General features: G+C 35.7%; 1 protein-coding gene across 3 annotated transcripts in view; it reads left to right on the top strand.

The window, feature by feature from the left end:
* Positions 1-20,808, top strand: part of ADGRA1 (adhesion G protein-coupled receptor A1) — a 263,226-nt gene that overhangs the window by 200,953 nt on the left and 41,465 nt on the right. For all 3 annotated transcript variants that reach the window (XM_069019776.1, XM_069019777.1, XM_069019779.1), the window contains 2 exons: positions 12,156-12,363; positions 13,270-13,478. In XM_069019776.1, the coding sequence (XP_068875877.1) occupies positions 12,156-12,363; positions 13,270-13,478 (417 nt within the window). The remainder of the gene's footprint in view (positions 1-12,155; positions 12,364-13,269; positions 13,479-20,808) is intronic.

Raw genomic sequence — 20,808 nt, 5'->3', positions numbered from 1 at the left:
TACTTGGAATTAATGTATTGAGCTAAGTAATATTATGAAACTGAAAATATTTATTTGTTCTTAAACCAGATTTTTACCTTAGGGTAATGCTGAATTTGTTGACTTAAATCATTGTTAGAAATGGTCTGCACAAATTCAAACTGATGCTGTATGTGGGAGACAGCTGGTTGTCATGGTAACTGTAGTGCAGTTTTTAATTCCACTTGGTGAGTAATGCTAACACAATGTTGCTGAATAGACCATGGCTTAGCAAGTACAAGTATCTTGAATTCTCCATGTCGGTTTTACAGAGTAAGAAAATGCTTTTTTCAGATATATATACTGAACCATTTTTTGGCTTATTGCTTTTCAACAAAGACATTAAAAAGTGTATCTAAAAAGCTAGAGGATATCAAAATTATATGGAGAATCTGCTTTTGGTGTGGCCCTCAAAGAGCCCCAACAAGGTGATAAAATTAAGAGACAGACAGTAAGATATCTATAACCAGTGAATATGGTTTTGTTTTCTCATGACTATTCATCGCTGCATTTTTAATGTGCATCTATTGAAGAAATGCAGGAATATAAAAATTTAGGATGGCAGAAGAGCACAAAGTTATCCAATCGATTTTTATTTTTGTTTTTATGTGTGGAAGAAAATAGGACATTAATTGAAGTTATTTCATTATGTTAAAGCTGAGACATTCACTTAATGCTGTGCTTAAGAGAAGACCTTTGCTTTTCAGGTAATGTGTCCTATGTGAAAGAAACAAAAGACAGTAACTCAAGGTGTAGTTGGGGAAATAGGATCAAAATCCATTAATTATTTTGCTAATTAGTCTTTTCTAGACCCTCATACTTACTATTAAAACACTTTCTTTATGTTAGATAATAGAGAAGAATGAGGATACAATTTTTAGTAGAGTCTGTGCCCTTGGCAGCAGTGTTTCCATATCATTGTGGATATATAGAGCTTCCAGGACTCAGAATTCTTGATGATAAAAGTATTTCTCATTGCTGAGATAGACAATTTGGGACTCTGCCAGTTCTGAAAAAATAACTGTCTTTCAGCTAATAATGTTAGTTATTAATTTTGTACACAATGTTAGTCCTTCACTTGGCATGAGAGACTCAGCTTTTTTCCGTATTGATTTTTTCTTTTTCCTTTTCCTACTTGAGCACATTTCTTTCAGATCCTTGCTCTAAATAATTAATTCATATTCTCAGGTACTCATGTTAGCATCTGGTATAGCAGTAGTAAAAGTCCAGAAGTGTATGTGTAGGATTCACCAAAGTACTCCCATCTGATTTAACGCAGAAAGTAAAACTGGGAGGTCCAGAAGGAAAAGCTAGTGAAATGGTGAATGGATTAAGTTTCTATGTTAGAAAATTAACATTGCTACTGTCCAAAATAAAGGCATATCAGTTTAATAGAAGACTGGAAGTGATTCAGCAAGAATGATAGCACACTAAAAAAAAAAAAATTAAATCCATCAAATGTGGCAGTGGAAGTCCTTGAGAATCTCTGCATTATACACACTGATGTGCCTGACTGGTAAAATAAAGCCCTTTAAAATAAAGGCCTCTGGTACAAAATTTTGAACACATTAAATATACTGATGCCAGAAGAATTGACCTTTATGGAAAAAGATTAGAAAATCAGTAGAGCAAGAGGGAAAGACCAAGAATATTCAAACCGTTGTGAATACTTGCAATAGAACAATGTAAAACAATTCATTTTTCTACTCATTAAATTGCAAATTTGCTGCTTATATAGCTAATATACAAGACTTTAAAAGTGAACACTTCATGGAATATAGACCGCTATTTTTAATGAACACGTTGCTGTTGCTTTTTCAGTATGCAGGCCCTGCAGCACTAATACTTGAAAACTTCTATTAATTCAAAAGCCATGAGCAAGATAAGAAGGCTGTGTTTTCCCATTCAGTCCTGTAGTATACTGAAAATTGAAAGCAGCTTTGTATTTGGAAGAATTAAGATAGTTATTTTTCCCTTTTGTTTGATCTGAAATGGGGAGAGGTGACTGAGCTGAGTACTTAGTTATTACTATACAAGTCTCCTCCCATATAACTTTAGGTAGGTTAGCACCTATCTGAGTATTTAAAGGAATCTATTCTATCACAAATCTCTTGCATTATATTAGGAATCCTCATTCTCAGCAGTCACTGAATGGGAATGAGGAGATTCTCCTCCTGGGCTTAGTTCAGACCTCATCTGGATTCAGTCACTCTATAAAGAAGTGTCACTATATAAGAAGTATCAAGTGACCTTTGGTGTCTGAACTCCAAGGGACTCACTTGAGTGAGAGTGACTGCCCCAGAAATATAACACCATCCTCACCCAATTTAAACTAGGACTTTTCAAGTGATGAGAGATGACAAGTACTTGATAATGTGTGCAATATTTTAAAGTCTTAATCAGGGGAACATCATCACTATTTCACAAGCAGCTGAGCTACAAAACTTGATTTGACTAGTGGATTAAGATTTTAATTCAGTCAGCTTTTAGAAATAAAACTGTGTAGAATATTTCAACTGGTTATTTTTGTAACAAACAAAAAAATTGTACACATGCCTAGGTGGTTTCTTAGCATCTGTAAAATATTAATAAATAAGAGGTTTCTTCCAACCTTCTTAAACTAACAGGACTGTGTAAAGTGATCAGCAGGTTGGTGGAGACATGTTCTGATAGAAGGTTCGCTCAGAATTCACTTCCACTGGGATTGGGTTTGGATTTTACTGTGAATAATGATAGCAAATATTTTTGATTTTCTCATAATTCTGTGCCAAAACTCTTAAAAAACTTAGTAGAATCAATCAAGGTAGATAGTCCCTAAGCTCTTACTAGAACAGAGGTGTGTCCAGATAAACTAGTGATCTGAGATGAGAACAATGACAGTACACGTGACTGAGCTGGAGGTAAAAGTGTTCCCTTTGGCTCTGAATGTTTTCTGGCTGAACTAAAGGACCAACACCACAGATTTTCACATGAACTACAGATACAATGTGCCTATGGATGCATCAGCATGCATGGTATTTGCCCAGAACTGAACTTCAGAGCTGAAATTTTGACTACCATTTCATTGTCATACTGAGCTGAATATCTTGTGTTTTGTGTCTGCACTGGGCGTGTCAGAATCCTGGAGATGTGTGTGAGACTTACAGAGCAGGGTACCGGATTTTGCATGGGGGCTTTGGGGAGTAGCGGCTACTGATAAATTCAGGCACTGGCAGTAGTGAAGTGTGTCTTCTAAAATTATTCTAAAATTATTTTCAGCAGTTTCAGCTTTCCTCCAGTATCAGAGAGGGACAAAGTTTCAGCAGTCATCAAGCAGCAATGTCAGCATTTCATTGCAGTCATCTTTATGAAAAGGCGGCATCAGAAATACACTTGGACTTCTGCAAATTATAGGCAATGTAGAAGCTCACTTTGCCTCAGGAAAATGATATCAAAACAGTTTATTAAAAATTTCTGAATTCATCTTTTTCAGTACATTCCCACTTATCTTACTAGATGAACTTTATATTTATCTAACTTAGTTAAGTGTGAATACCACATCAGTGAAATCAGAAATCCTATCATCTTGTATGATTAAATAATTGAAATATTCAGTCATTTTGAATAACTGTATTAGCTAATGGTTGCATCACTCTCTACTTGTAAATGTATATATACAAATTATCCAAATCTTAAGAAAAATTGTAATATCTGTAAGGGTATGTACTGCACTCTATTAAAATGCATATGAATTTTGTTTAGTACCAAGTGAATTTTCTCATTCATGTAAGCCACCTAGTAGCCCATCTCCTTTTAATCAAATTATGCTTCTCCAACTTTAGAAATAACTTTGGTAACACTTTACATCTCACTGTTGGGAAATATTATCTTTGTTCTCATTCATAATATTTTATTATACATGATAATTACTAAGCTATGCAGAAATACTGTTATGAGGCCTACATTAACATAATTCACCTAGTTCAAAAAATAAATTAAAATTTTTCATGGCAAAAAACCCTCATGTATGCCAGTTAACACACGTCAGAATTCACATGGTTCCTTTTTCTAAACTGGTAATATTTATGTGTAATTGAATTTGGTGGTCAATGAGCTGTAGAAGGTATTTGGTTAGTTAGGTATTCTGTATAATTATGATGTCCCTCCTAAGATCCATGGTGATAGCTTTGCAATTATGTAGCTGAAGGTTCCACATAGACAGCTCATGAGATTTTTTTGTTCGTTATATTTTAAAATTCTAGCAGTTTAGAAGTCCATTCCATCTTCTGAGTGCATCTGCAACAGCTAAACTCACAGTATCAATGTAATAAACTTGAATATTCTTATCATCTTCCCAGAAAAAGATTCATATATTTAATGCCTGAAGATTAATTGAGCTTCTAAATAAAAAGGAAAAATTCTCCTTCATCGCAGGCTGTTTTAGAGGAAAATGCAGCATTTCTAGGAGCTAATGCATCTCTGAAGGGCTGAGTGAACCAAACTCCTGACAGGGTGAGTTTTCCTGTAGAGTGCACTGCTAGAAGCCATCCTTTTTAAAAATGAAGCTGCAGTGAGTCTCTGTAGGTCCACAGCTCATCGTGTGAATTTTGGAGTGTGTCTAGAATCCTTCAAGACTTCAGTGAACTTCCCCAAAACCCCAATAAATTCTAGTTGAAAACTCAGAGGCCACCCTTAAGAACTCTTAGATTCCCAGGAAGATGAATTCTATGCATTCTCTGGCATAACTTGTTGCATTATGGCAAGTCAGTTATGGACTTGGAATTGAAGCAGTCCTGTAGTGCTGCCTGAAAAAGTTTGTTGCCTGCAGCTCTTAAATGTGTCCAGCATGTCTTCAAAAAACTTGTTTCTCAAAAAAATAATAATATCATTTTCACACTCTTTTAATCACACTTAAATCTACCAGGACTGTATAGTCATTTTAACTCTTTTTCTTCTTAGTGAGATTTTTTGAGCCCTATTACCTGTATACTGGGGATGTAAGTAGAAAGTTCAAAAATTCCTTTAATCAGGAAATTCACGAGTTCTTAAAAGGAATTTTAAACACTTCTTGTAAAACAGTGAAATAAATCAAACCTTGTCTAACTGCATTATTTAATTCTATCGTAGAGCTTTCGAATATTCTCTCAAGAGTTGGTAATTTTTTGTGTGTCTGTAATGCCTGAAAAGTTTCCCACCCTCTCTGTTAAAAAGGCCAGGAAACTTTTGTGTATTTTAAGTCTGCATTTTTGCTCTTGCCTAATGTCCTGTCTGTCCTTGTACTCAGGCTGGCTGTTTGCTTACATGGCTTTCATTTTGCCAGACTAACAAAGCTAAGGTCCTTTATTTTCACTTGTGAAAGAAATTATTCGTTCTAAGGGTGACCCTAATAACCATCCTCTATATCCATTCCATTCTGGAATGACTTTTTCTCTGCCTAGTTGATCAAAATTGTGTATTATGTTTCTGATTAGGCCTTTAAAATCAGACTATTTACATGGCAATGAGTCATCTTGTATGTTCTGGATTGCATTTGTCATCTTTTTTTAATTGTTAAATCATAGTGGCTCTGAGTCATCCTTGGATCAACCAGTGCTTTCACATCCTTGTCCTTATCTTTTGCTTTCCAAAGTGGCCTGTTTCACCAGCTTTTCATAGACAATCTCATTATAAATATGTAAAACATGATTTAGAACATTGTCTTAGATGACATTCCTCTTTGTTTCAAGGTCATCAAATAAAAATTGGAAGTCTTTAAGCTGATTTTCATACAAACTTTGGATATGTTCACTCCAGGCTGTCTTCTCCTTTCAAAGTAAATAATTGTATTATCAAGTGTAGCTTTTTTCTTATTCACCTGAAACTAATTGCTAGTAATTCTTAATGTCTCAAAAGAAATCAGGTGAATTGTATTGCCTGTCTGGAAAAATAGTTATTGAGGAGAATTATCATTTGGGTCAGGCATTATTTACCTTTGGTAAACCTACCCTGTCTCCCTTCATGTTCTTTTTCTTTGATTTCTTTTTTTTTGTCACTTTTTCCTACACAGTAGCACATTAGCAGGGCAGTTGCTGCTTGTAGATTTGCACATATTTTCATTTTCTTAGGAAGTTTGCCAGGTTTTCAAATATGAAATATAAAATCCTGATGCGGAGACTTTGGGTTAATGCTTTTATTGGAAAAGGGCTACTGACAATCAGATTTCCAGATTATTTTATATTATCAGCTTTTCTAAAATTTCAGTGCTGTTTGCTAAATCTAACCTTTCCATAGCATGACTCTATAAAGCTTTTTATTATTAATTAGTGATAATTTCAAGCATTAAGATAGTTTTGTATCTTTTGATGCAATTTACATATATTTTTTATTGTTTCCACATTTTCACTGTGCATCAAACCAGCTTTTATGCCTGGCTAGAACAAAGATGTCTTGGACTCCATAATTAGTTTTCCAGATATTGAGATGGACATGGACTGCAGCATTTCTACATAATGACTTTATCATGTAATAATCCCAGCACACTTAGCAATTTCATCTCAGTAACCAGGTGATTTTATGTTGCATTTCTGCAGTACTGCTGTACTGCTTCATTTCATCCTGGGATTCTATATAAATTCTGCTTTTCACTTGCTAGTCATCCCTGAGCCTTTCCAGACTTGTGTTTAAACAGCGCTCTAGAAAGCGCAGTTAAACTGTGACAAATTATGTAGGTAAGTTAGCATGCCTGGGGAACTCCTGCTTTCCTTGCTTGATATCATCCCATTAAAAAATAACACAGTCCTGTTTCTTTTACCACCTGCAACTTGCTTGTCTTGTATAAGCATATTCAAGCTGGATTGTTTTCATTCTTTTTACAAGACCTTTATTTAGTATTTTCCCATCTGGTCTAAATTTTGGGGGCTTCTGGTTGATACTTTTCATACCAGAAAAAGAGATCAGAACTCATGTAGAGACTACCTAAAGCCTCACAGCACTGGGCCAAGTGCCTGTCCTTACATAACATATCTTGTGCTGAGATAATTCCAAAGGAGTGTTGTTTAAATACCTACCAGGGGAGACAACTAAAAAAGCCAATTTTGCCTGTTTTTATTATGTTAACACCTAAACCTTTAACATAAACCCCAAACTCAGGTCTTCAGTTGCTTCTAAGGATTTGCTGTCTTATTTGAGGGACTTAATAAAATCTATTATATATGTATAAATAATTTATTTGCTTGATTTTATTATGATGACCACACCGTTAACTCAGTCAGTACATATTTAATAATGTAGCTCTCACCTGTAGAGCTTAGTCTCTGTTTTTTTTACTGTAACTTTATATAGCTTGTGCCTATTTTGGCAGCACCCTTTGTATCTTAGGAATAAATTTAATATATAGTGTCTTGCATCTGAATCTCTACATCACCTTATCAGATTCTTTGAAATCTGGAAACAGTGAAGCTGCTTTTCCAGTTCTCCTCCAGGTTTTAGGTGAATTCATTTACTTTTTTTTTTTTTTTTTCTCCTTCCCTCCAGACTTCCTCTGACCTGTTGTTAAGGTGCTGCTTTTTAAGTTAAGGAAATTGCTGACTGGAAAAACATACCTTATGACTGTTCTGAGGACTCAGAATTGGTTGGTTTTCTATGAAATATATTTTATCTTAAATAGAAATACTGTGCCTGAACTAAAAAATCAATCTAGTACCAAGGCATATGCAAGGGTTACTGAAAATAGTTTGATTTTTGTCATTTCACAGTGGTTACCAAGTATGTTTCTTGATAATGGTTGCTTGATAATGAGTACAGTCTCTCAATATTATGCTAAATTTTAGTCAAGTAGAACACTGTAACAGGAAAGCAATGCTTCAATGGGAGCAGGTTTCTTAAAGGACTTATGAAAGTAGAAGGACCAAGGTATCACAAAGTCACCTAAGGCAAGAGGCTGTCTTTCCTAAACACTTAAAAAACCTCGTTAATGCTAGCATTGATTGTAAGGAATGGACAACTACCAGAATAAAACTGCCTGGGGAAAATCTTCACTTTAAATCTTTCATTTTTCCCTTAAAACATTTTAATAAGGGTCACACATGCCTGAGTTGCAAGAATGCCAAGCATCCATAGCTCTGAATATCCTGAGGACCATGTCCTCTTCAGAATGAGATTTTCCATTCAAATTTAAAATTTTTAGGATCCAGTTAGATTTATTGGTTCCATTTTGGTGCCTCAGATATTTTGAAAAATTACACACCCACATACAAAATCAGGTCAAAAATGGAAACAAACCCTAAAACTTCAAAAGTACTTACAAAACTGTACTACCCAAATTATGGTTCAGAGTGTTTAAAAAAACCGTTCATTTCACTTTTTGGAAAGTTGACCAGGTTTCAAGAAGTCCTAGGATCCAGGAGTCCTAGGAAGCCTCCTAGAAAATCCTCAGAGCTGGTTTAGAGCTGATAAAGCCCTCTTTCCCTGACTGCAGGTCACACAGCGGATTTTCAGATATCTGGGCAGATGACATGGAAGATATTTGAGAGGGTTTGAAATTGTGTCATTTCTATCATATTTATGTGCAAATGGGTGGATGTCTGTGAATAACTTTCATTTTAAATTACTGGCATTTTTCAGCAGAAAAATGCTCCTTAGAAGGATCTGCACTGTGTTCAGGATTTCTTTTTTCTAATCAATGCTAGTACAATCCAGTTAATAGGACTAAAAGTGAAATGGAGTCATGATGGGATTATTGACATTCTGTTTTGAAAACACTCTCAGAATGTCTAAATCCTGACTGGTGAATTGCTGACACAAGCTCTAAGTTTTTCCAGGAAAAATATGAGATTGCCAGTGCTGGCCTGTCATTGTAAAACTGTGGCTCCTATGGTGAGTCTGTTTCTATTGCTCTTTCTCTCTTCTCAGAGGTGCAGGAAGCTTTTTGCCACTAGCATGCTCATAAATTTTAGTTCCTATGTGATGTGATGCTCCAAAAAAAAGAAAATTTAAATGGGATGATTTATGTGAATTTTGAAGCATCTGAAGCACAATCATTCACTCAAAACTTGATGTTACTGTCATTGGCTTTAGTAATATCTGTTCTCATATTGTATTTCATCTCTGAACTCTGTAGCATCTTACAGGGCAAAATAAATGCCATCATTTTTATTTTGCTTAAGTGAGAGGGAAACTGAGGCAAGAGTGGGGAACTGACTTATACTTTACCTCACACAAGATTAGCAGAATACAAGACTGAACCTTCAGGCAGGTTTCCTCTGCCACAATGATAGGAACTACTTCAGTGCTCAGATCATCCCTCTTCTGTGAATAATGAGTAATACTACTGAAAATTCTCACACATCTTAGATGAAAAAATTGTTCACATATTTATTCATATTTTTAAACAGCATTGTGAATGTGAGGGTCCTCTCACTATGTGCATTTTTCATTAATATCCTACCATAGGATCTTGTTGGCAGGCATGTTGCTGTAGCAGACAGTTAGATGTTTAATTTTGAGGAATTTCTAAGTAAATACTTGATGTGCAGCAAGTAGTTTATGTGTACATTTGCCCAGTTAAGGAATAGCCCTGTCCCTTTGCCCTTTACTCCACCAGCCTACCTGCACTCAAAAAAAATTGAAGTAATAGGTAGTATAAGTGGGTAGTATTTAAAATAAAGTTGTCCTCCACAAAGTGACTGTAGGCAATTATTTATTGAAGTTTATTAAATAGTTTGTGTTATGGGCATTCATTTTGAGCAGACAACAAGGGAAAAATACTCTCCTGAAGTCTGATCAGGAAAATGCTTTCTGTAAATGTGTCTTTTTGTCAGGTAAATAATTTGATGTTGCTGCATGTTTGAGATTTGCTCAGTCAGCCCGAGCAGAGCAACGAGTCCACACTAATTCCATTTGTGGGCCGTGTGCAGCTTTTCTTCCCTGCATTCAACCTTGCCCCTGTGATGTGAAGCTGTAATCTGTGAGTGAGACTTGGGGCACCCTGGTCATGTTCCTCCCTCCCTTGCTGTATGCTGAAGGGTCTCTGTGGGCAGAGATGGGTGCTGGTGAGGAGGAGAGGGATGGATGCAGCCTGGTCCTGCCCCAGCTCGGTGACTGCCATCAGCCCTGCTCGCCATCTCCCTTCAGGTGGGAGCAGCTTCTGCTCCACATCTCCCCAGTCCCACAGGCAAGCTCTGTCTACACCATTACTTTTTCCTATTAGTAAGTCCCAATGGAGGAGAAATTAGAGAACCACAATAAATTAGATGATTTCCCCTCTTAGCAAAAGTGCTATAAACCTGTTGTTTTCTCTGGTTTGTGTAGGGCTGCTTTTGTCAAGTCATAGCACATTGTTGCTTAACCCAGTGCCTTTAGCTGTTGGTTTCATTATCATAAGCTTATTCATATGCTTCTAGCTTTCTCTTTTTATGTATAATGAATAATTAGTATAATTTAATATGTCATCATTGTTGCTTTTTCCAGCACAGAATAATAATAAAATTCCAGTATAAATGTAAAGTTAATCACGCTGTAACCTCTCTTACACTTCTGTACATCTCCAGATAAGTCCTTAACAGTGATCTGGGGTTTGACAAATGTCTCTTCTAAGAAAGTCTGTGCATACTTTTTGATAGTAACTTTAAGGCCAAAATGGTATCATCAGAGGTTCAGCATATGCAGATACTTGGGATATCATAGAGTAAAATATGTCTTTTTCAGAAGCATGAGATAAAGCCAATTATAACAGCTTTAGTGAATTAGGCAGTGGAAACAATCTCAGGATGAGTGCTTGAAGTTTAGCTCAGTTAATTCCAATTAAAGCCTTCATAATAATTTAAAATTGTAATGTAGACATGTTCTGTTGCTATTTGCTCTTTTTTTCCTGAGCACTTTTAATGAGCAGCATCATCTAGGTTGAATATTTACTTAAAAAAGGATGGTTTTGCATTTTTACTGTTAAAATCTGAAAACCTTCCTAAAATATACATGGTATAAGGAAAATGGTGTACAAAAATCTTTATCCCCTTATTTAAGCATCCAAATGACATCACAGACTACTCATGCTTTTCTTCCATATTTATTGCGTGGTCACTAGATGCTTCTCATACTCATTTTAGTTTACTGATCTCTGTTACACCTTTTATCTCTCACATGTGTATTTCTCCCAGCACATGGTCATATATTAATGTCACGTTTGTTTATATGGTTGTGAAGATCATTGTTTTACTTCTGAAATAGGTAACGCACATGTGCTATGAGTAAACTGTGATAATCTATGTAAATTATGTGCACAGAGCCATACTCTGCCCTTGGGGGAAATGCAAATTAGAACATTTTGTAGTTTGTTTGTTTTTAAATACATACACTTTTCACATCAAGGCTCAGGACAGACTCCCTGTTTATTTTCCCATCGCTCATCATTTGTTATTCCTTGTAAATATCTCAGTCTTTAATGATTAGTTTACTACTTTGGCAGGAAAAAATGCTTGATAAGTGAAGTCCTCAGAATACAATGTTTGGTGTATTTTATAGCTCTGCTTTAAGGGAATTATCTGCTTGTAAAAGGGTGTATAACACACGGCTCAAAGCCATTATAGTGATCTGACAGTCTTCATTCATTTTCTCCCAGTGTTGGCTTGTTTTCTTCTTTTACATTAGGGTTTGTAATATTTTTTATCCTGCATGACTAAAACATAGTTAACTGAGTTTCCTTATATGAAGCAAGAGAAACATCGATAAAACTGTGTTGTTTACTGCACTTGCAGTCCTCTGCAGATGTAATTTGTTTTAATAATAAAATTATTTTTATACTTAAGTACCCTTTCGGAGAAATGTTTTAATGTAAGTTGTCTGATTCTATTTTAAGTGAAGGAGAAAACCTGGTAGAGGTTGTCTCTTTAAATCAGATCTGCAGTGTTGATGGACCCTCTAGCAGGCACGGTAAGAACCATTCTCACCTCTGCAGCAGGGAGCTTGACCATATAGACTCTCACATTCAATCAAAACGCTTTCCCTTTTAATATGCACTGTACCAATCCTATTCCCATGGTTACAGCCCGTGCTTCTTTGGTTGCTTCCAGTCTGTTGGAAAAGGAAGGCAGCATACATTTCTTGTACAGGAGTTTAAAACATCATGAAAGCAACCCTGTTGTGATTTGCATTTTAAATGTTTCTTTTTTTTTCTCATTGTACAGAATGCTGTAGCAGTAGCTTCAGTTCATTTGCCACAGTCTGTCTTCTCTCAGTCTTCAGCCTGGCAATCTGTTGATAACTCCACTTGCAAGCTACAGTTTATTGTCTTTCGGAATGGAAAACTCTTTCCTAGCACAGGAAACTCATCAAATCTCGCAGATGATGGGAAACGTAGGACGGTTGCCACACCAGCTGTTTTTGCTAAAATAGGTGAGAAGCTGATATGCATTATTTTCTTTAATCTAAAAGCTACGGTATACTTGATTGTGTAGAGAATAGAGGAGTAGAGTATGCACTGTGCTGAGAGGCTGGAAACAGTATCTGTCTTTAGTACAATGTTTGCAATTGTTCCTATCTGCACGATTTTATTCAGATTGTCCTGCAAATAAAGAAATGCCCTTGCACTACGATTAGAAGGCAAATTCTGGGCTACTGTTTGTTGACTGCATTGTTACAGATGCTTGCTTCTTACAGCTATCAGAAGGAGCTTTGTTTTACTCTTTACAATTGCAGTGTTAATGTCCTAGACACTGATAAAAATCAGGCTTTTGGAGTGGGAGTAGTGCCCTGTTGCATGTATCAATACTCAGCAGTATACTTTCTGATACGATGGATGTAAAACAGATGTTGTTAAAGACTTTTGTCTAAATAAGATACATTGTATGTGCTAGTGAGTCATTATTTTGATTAATTACTCACCCATGCAATTTTACTAATTTTGTCCGGTACTGAATAGTGCTCTCATTTCTATTAGCATGTTTAAATGTTTGAATGTGACTTGCAAAGTGCAGAATTGTCTCAGCTATTAATCCTGCCATGAAACTGAGCCATTTCTGCAGTTGCATGGGCAATAGTGTAACAACACTGGTTGTAACTGGAGAATCTGAAACAATAAAAAGATCTCTTTTGTGAGGGATGATTAGATCATTTTGACACATTATGTGATTGAAATATTCAGATTTATTTATACCATTGCACACTTCTCTGATGTGAGCACTACCTTTGATTTTGACTGTTAAGATTTTATGTCCTTTTTTCCTCATAGTTTAGTGTATCTGATCTCTTTACAGAGCACTCATCACTCCGTCTCTCTGATTCAGTTTGTTCCTTTTGCAGATGGGTGCAGTTTTGGAAACCTCACCAGCCCTCTTACTATAGGATTGAGGCACTTTGCACGGGGTATAGACCCCATTGCAGCCTTCTGGGATTTTGACCTTCTAGATGGACATGGAGGCTGGTGGGGAGAAGGGTGCCACATAATTAGTTCTGCAGGCAATATTACCACCATTCAGAGTACACACTTCAGTAACTTCGCAGTGCTAATGGTAAGTATATGACTTAGCAAATATACCTGTATTTTTCTTTCTCTCTCTTTTGCCATACATTTATGTTCTTTTTACGTGCATCTGTTTCATTCTTACTTGTCAGTAGCTGACCTTCTGGGTTTTTATAACGTTCAGTGTAAAACAGTCTAAAAGAAAGTAAGTTGTTTAACTGCTAGTGAGTGACTAAACCTGGTGGTCAGTTTTAATATCCTGAGACAGACCTAATCAGAAATGACATTAAATTCAGTCTTATAAATGAAAGTTCCATCATGAATGATTAGTACGTAATGGTTATAAATTATAGGACAGGGTTTAAAAATGTATACTCCTGTGTGCTTTTACATCAGCACATCTCAGAGGCTGGTCTGCTTTTGTTCCTGCCCTGCACTGTGTTGATCATACTAATTAGTTGCAGGCATACCGCAATGTTGAATCATTTAATAAATGGAGAGGAGTAACATCTTCTGCTCTTTTAAGTAAGGACAGACCTGTCCTTGTTGATTCTGTAGGAGTTTTGGTTTGTGCACCAATACCGAAAGCCTACTTACAAAATTGCTGTTCATGAAGAAAAATATTCCTGTGCAGTGCTAACACATCAGCTGCTTTGCTCTGTTCTCAGTCACACTTACAGTTCCCATTGCAGTTATTTAACTAACATGCTTAACAGAAAGTTACCTCCATGAAAGCAGAAATATTATGCATACAATAATGAACTGTTATGATTCAGGGACTAAAGGAAAGCGAACAAAAAACTGAAAGGTTTATAAGCTTTATAGGTGACAAAGTGTTTTCATCCTTAAAAATATTTATTATAAACCAGTTGTAAAAATATTAGACATGTGTGTACTATTAATACTAGATTGCTCTTGAATGCTGATGCATGATTGCTCTGTAGATGCTGCTTGTGTACATTACAGAAATGTTTATAGTTGAGTAAATAATGTATTGTGTGTATGTGTAAGGGACAGCAAACACAGGCGACAGGAATTGCAAGGACGTGTGCAGAGAATACCAATCTGCTGCTGTCAGATGGAGCCCAGATGGCAGCCAATCATAGCACAAAGCTGTGGTACCCACGAGTTAAATGCAGATATTATCATCCACTTCCTAAGAACTGATTTCACTGAGACTTAGTTGAACATTTTTTCACCCATTACAGAATTGTTCAGAATTTAAGAGCTGTTCCTCAGATTTGATGACATCAAATACACCTCATTTTCTACAGCTGCTGTGAGTTCCCTTTTTCTCCCAGCCACTTGTTTCCCAGAATGCAAATCATAATTTTGCTTTGAGGATGTGTTTCTAAATTCTTTAAAGAAAGCACCTGTTGACTTTGCAGGTGCCACACCCAAAATGGCTTCCTCCTCCTTCAACTGCTTGAGTTCAGCATGTTCTTCTTAAACTTTGAGTAGTTACTAAATGTTTAATCAACTGTTTGCAAACAACCAATTCCATAGTTTCTTTTTGTTTGAAAAGTTGAATACTGACACAAAAGGCTGCAGTTAATTTTTGGTTTGTAAAGCACATTTATCTCTGATAAGTTGTAGGAGATGGGTTTTTCTACAACCATAAGGCAGCTGAGGCACTTTTTACTGGAGCTTTTGTATCCGGTGTGTAATTCTGCTTTAGGCCTTGTGTTTTCTTGGTTATGAGAATTCAACTTTGCTTTATTTCATGTGTGCATCTTCCAATTTTATCTGTGCAAGACAAGAATGTAGAATCTTAGACTCACCCTTGCTTTGCAATTGCTATAGTAGCAAACAATGGGATATGTTTCTTAGCTCGTTTCACACTAACTTTTAAGAAAAAAAGATGACAGGTAATTTTAAAATATCCTTATATAAGTACGCACACACACAAACATGTTTTCCAACCATTGTCTTTCTAAACAGTTAATGGAAAATTTTTGTACCTTCATTATGTGCAAACATTTTAATTCAAGTATTATTTCTTAATCACTGTTTAATAGTATAAAGTCAAGGATTGTTTTATTTGATAGAAAGTATGCTTTTCTGGGCAGTTCAATTCTCATACCAAAAATGAAAAATACTTTATTGTTCTGTAGAATTATTAATATACAAAATAAACAGTATAAAGTGCCTATGTGTATCTTATTAATTCATATCTAAATGCCTAATATATTTTAAAATACTAACAAACTGTCAGCAAATTCAAAATAGCTGGCATATGGTGTGTAGCCAATGAAATTACCTAGAAAATAATGATACATGTCATTAATCTGTAATTCTCTAATCTGTGAAACAACAAAATTTCATGATTTATTATTATGGTTTGGGGTAATTGCAGAAAACTGAGGTAGCATCTGTAAACTAAAAAGCAGCACTAAAGCTTTACATTATCATCAGAATTGTGTACATCCTGCTGTGAATAAGTTGAAACAGAAGCCTCAGTCAATCCAACTGCCCCTTTTATAGTTAGTACAGCACATATTCAGATTTGTCACCTTTTTAAATAGTAAGACAAAGTTTCCTAAGGTGCCTTCATAAAAATTGTTTATGCCTATGTGCTGTAAAAGGGTTAAAATAAAGGTTTTCTTGAGTCCTTTTTTTAGAAAGGCAGCAATCAAGGATATATCAGCTACGATTGATAATTAATAAGCATGAGCATACTTCAAGTGAGAGGAGTCATGTAGAGCCATTTGATTTCTCTCTGTGACAGTTGTTCAAGTGATGTCAGTAAGAGAGAAAGTATAGTTTGGAGGTTGGATGGGAAAGGAGGTACAAACTCCTTCCCTCATGTGGTCTCACACTTTCACTTTTCTCTGGGTTGGGCTGGCCAACAGAAGTAAAATAATGGAGTCAGACATAATAGAGCATTATCTTTTTCTGATCAGCTTTTGAGTAGTATGTCCTAGAGCTGGGAGTAAAATACTGTGAACTAACTCCTACATTATATTCCTGCCTTTTACTTCATGTACTGTGTGTTTAGACCAATCCTCTATTTTGCCTTTTCTTCTATTATCTATAGGAGGAAGAGAGTTGGTTATACTCTTCTTTCTTTTGGAGGTGTCCAAAGCCCTCTAGAGTCCTGAACTCTGCAATATGATTTTCTATTTTAGAGTAAAATCATGAATTTATATACTTTGAAGCTTTGTTATATCTAATGATAAGCATTTGTTTCTTACATACTATGTATTTATGCTCTTGTGTGAACAGAGCTGTATATCAGTATTTTAATTTTTCAGGGCAACATGTGTGTATGTTATGACCAATCCAGAGACCTCTATAACTGAGTAATAACTCTTCAGCAGATGACAAAAATATCCAATAGCAACAATTAATTTCAAAATTTGCTAAACGTGTTTTGGCATACATTGTCCTCTGTTCTTCCTTTCATTTTTCGTAGAACACAATAAGAATTCAATAGTGATGGATATTACTGTAATTGTATACAGCATTTCCTTTCCCCCCTTAGACTGCTTTGTCAATAGTAATTTCCTCAAATCTGCCAAATAAACACAAATAAAATTCTTAAAACTAAGTATGATACTTCCCAATTAACGTAAAATGGATTAATAAATATTCTTAGCACTGTTAATTGTAATCCTAAAAGTAGGTTAAATCAAAATAAAATCATAAGCAGCTCCTTTCCTGTTTTGTCACAATTTGTCTTATTATTCCATCCAACATAGGTGTGGGTTTTGTTGGATTTTTGGGTTTGGTTTATGTACATAAGGAGTAATTATTTGCAAAAGTAGCATAAATTCAGTGGATGCTTATATGAGATAATCAGGGCTGAAGAGACTGAGCTGACAAAACCAGAGCATATTTGAAACTGTTCTGGAAGCAAACCTTGGAAAACCATGTGAAGGAAAAATTGAGGAGAGGCAGGATACTAGGAATACAGTAAGAGTTAGGGGATTTTTCTCTTGTTTTACAAGCATTCCCCTAATCTTTGAAGTCTTTCCAATTTGGTACAAAAAAAGCTACTTTTTCAACATTTTCATTGTTACTGGAGACAATTGCAGAATTTCTTAAGCCTGTTCATGAAGTTCAGTTCTGAAAAGTCTTCTGAACTTCCATCTTTCACGTCTTCTCCAAATTAAACAGCCTGTCTAAGCCTTTTGAGAAATTAATTCATGAGTCGGGGAAGTATTACAGAGATGTCATTTAGAAGGTTGACATAATTACAGTATTTGACATTTTCCCCATGGAGAATACAGGGTTTCTCGTCACAGGCTGTGGAAACATTGTTCTGTACTTTGAAAAATCAGACTGCTTATAACGAGAGGTTCAAGAACAAATATTTCAAGTCCTTTTTCATGTTTAAACACCAAGTTCAAACACCTGCAGGACAGACCTTAGCAGAGTTTACACATCACAGATTATGAAAGTGATCCAGAAAATTTACCTGCTATATGCAAAATTAACATTCGGTGTAGCAGGGACTACAAAATTCCCTGGAATTAGATTCCTCTGCACATGTGTAGATGTTTCCCATGTGAAGAGCCTGCAAAGGAGGCACATGCTCTTCACTGAAGTCCTCAGCTGGCATGTACTGCTCACTGCTCATGTAAGGCTCATTCTCTTAAGAGCATGCTTAGCCCATATGGACAGTATTGAGTCCAGGCCCCTAGAAAAGGCTGCTTTTTTAAAGAATGTTCCTGACTCTGTCATCCTTTTGCACAAAGCCTTGGAATTAGAGTACTCTTAAGAGCAAGGTCTGCTTTGTATTTCTTTTTCCATGGATTGCATCTACATTTTATTAAATTGCATTTAATAATATGTATTATTTGCTCTGTAAAAAGCATAAACTGGCTTGGTACTGGGCTCAAAAATCCAGGCTCGTCTCCTCCAAAGTGCAATGACTTTATCAAAAATCAGGTCTTTGGCTCAAGCTCTTTCTTTCTGTTTGTTTTTCCTTTCTATTGACTTAATGGATCTTGCATTCATCATGGTGCAACTTCAGCCAGCAGGTAAATGGATTCAGATTATAAAGCTCAGTAAAATGGGCCAACTCTTGGGAGATAGATGTAAATTAAAGACCTGGAATCCAGGCCTTGGGAAATTTTATTGTCTTTGTGGCTTCTGCTTGGTGGCTCCTTTTAATTCAGCAATGTGTTTCTTGTACTGAAGTGCCCCAAACTGGAAACAATAGTTGAGATTTGGGCTCACAAGTGGTGAATAGAAGGGAATAATCACTTCCTTCACTCTGCTGTGTGCAGTCTTGATAATATGACCCAATAGGGAATTCACCTCATATGCCACAAGTGCTCACCACTGTCTTGGTTTGTTTGACACGATCTTAAAAGGGTGAATGAATGACAATTTCTCATTAGACAACATTCAATGGGCCTTGTAGTTGTAGACACCAGTTTGTAATGGTCAAAGTCTTGTAAGTATTCATTTTCCTGGGGTAATTCCTGCGATTTTTCAATATCATCAAGATTTGAATCCCCTCTAGGAAATAAAATCAAACCTAACTTTTTAAAATTTAACATAAAATTATGCTGCTTTGCATACAGCATTAAAAAAAAATGCTTCTTTTCTGCATGTTGTCTTCCCCAGAAGATTACTCAAGGGAAGTTGATAGATCAATAAGGTTTAATTATCATCAGAGAGCAGACAAGATACATCTGTTATATATCTGTAATGAAATCAGTTTTCAATATACAAAACTGTTAAAAAGGCTATTCTACTTTGGCATTAATGCATTATCATACTCAAAATTTTACCATTTATTTTCTGTAAAGATTAGATAAAAGATAATAATAAATACCCAGTATTTTAAAATGGAATTAGCTTTAAGATGCTGATTGTTATTCGTTCTTCTGCAGGCAAAATGATTGTATTCCCGTAGGACACATGGCATTTGCTTTTATACTGATGATCAAACATAGGGAGAGGTTGAACCTTGCATTTGCACTATTAAAGACTAGTTCTTTAGTACACAGTGATGGTACTCAAATAAAATTGCTTTCATTTTCTGCTACATAAATGTGTAGCTTCACTGTGCTTCCTTTTTCACAGCTTTAACTTTTCAGAGTGTTTTTTTCAGAAATATCCAATTAACTTATTTCTTTAAATAACTGTACTGTTTCTACTGTATTGTTACAGTAACACATTTCAGAATGCACAGAAATGAAGTGTGTACCTAAAATTATGCCAAAATGTACTATTGGTATATGAAGATATAATTACATCAGTAAGAGCTAGAAGCAAATGTTCTATTATCTTCAGCAGAGAATTTCTGTTTAAATTGTCCAGTGTTTGCATTACTACTTTAATAATTTGAGCTATTGAACATTTCTGGTAAATACTCATTCATCTACCTTGAGACACTTACTCTATAAAAGAATTAATGAGGAGATGATGCAACTAAAAATATGGGAGAAAAAGATGATCAGAAAAAGGGTGTTTGAGTGGACATTCAGAGACAGTTCTGAGCCAATAGACTTTTAAAGAATTGCTTGAAAGTTGCAAATTCATTATATCCTGAGTGTTTATTCATGCACACTGAAAAAAAGCAAAAATGAGAAGGCCTTAAGAGCATAGGTCTGTCACTTTGTAAAGCTAGCACATCAAAAGACAGTTTTTTTCTTCCTCTATTTCATTTGTGATTGAGGAAAGAGAAGCAAGAACTGACAGCTGTAGATGAGACAGCATAAGCTGAGTTCCCTGTGAGAAGTGACTCCACCTCTCACTCTGAGTCTTGGTGAACTGGGCAGGGCTGACAGAGAACTTGTGTGAGGGACAGGGGTGACAGAGCAGGTTTAATGAGGTACATGTGCAAGCTGAGGAAGTACCTGAAGAGAAATGGGATGTGATAACATATAGTTGGCATTCTTTGTTCATTAGTTATTTTTTCATTTTGATGGTCATTTTTTATATATGTCGTGAGCTGCTCTGTTTAGTACTGACATTCATACCCATCTGGAGAAACTGGTACAATCAATCTTAGAAACTTTAAAGCTAGTAATGAAGGAAAATAACTATTAGGGAATCTGTTACTTGTAAGAAGCATTTTAGAAGGTAAACTAAATTCTCCCCATTTAGTAATTGCATATACTCATGAACATTAGCTGCTTGTACGTGGACAAGTTCATATACATAAATAATGGTGCTAGAAATCAGCTCTCTGCATGCAAATGCAATTAAACAGAGGTATTAGCATTGCACTCTCAGGTTTCTAAGGGAAGATTTCACCTCTGGAAAATAATGTATTGAATCTTCTTCTAAGGGAACCTAAAACTGACAAATAAGAAAAATCTTTTAAATGTATGCCAATATTTTAAATGTTAGAGTTTGCTGGATTGACATATTCAGTACTGTTTCAGATTTTAGCTTTTTCTATGCTCAGGTGTGTATAT

This window comes from Aphelocoma coerulescens, chromosome 6 (assembly GCF_041296385.1).
Source record: "Aphelocoma coerulescens isolate FSJ_1873_10779 chromosome 6, UR_Acoe_1.0, whole genome shotgun sequence".
In the NCBI taxonomy this organism is placed as follows: Eukaryota; Metazoa; Chordata; class Aves; order Passeriformes; family Corvidae; genus Aphelocoma; species Aphelocoma coerulescens.
This window is presented reverse-complemented; position numbering and strand designations above follow the sequence as displayed.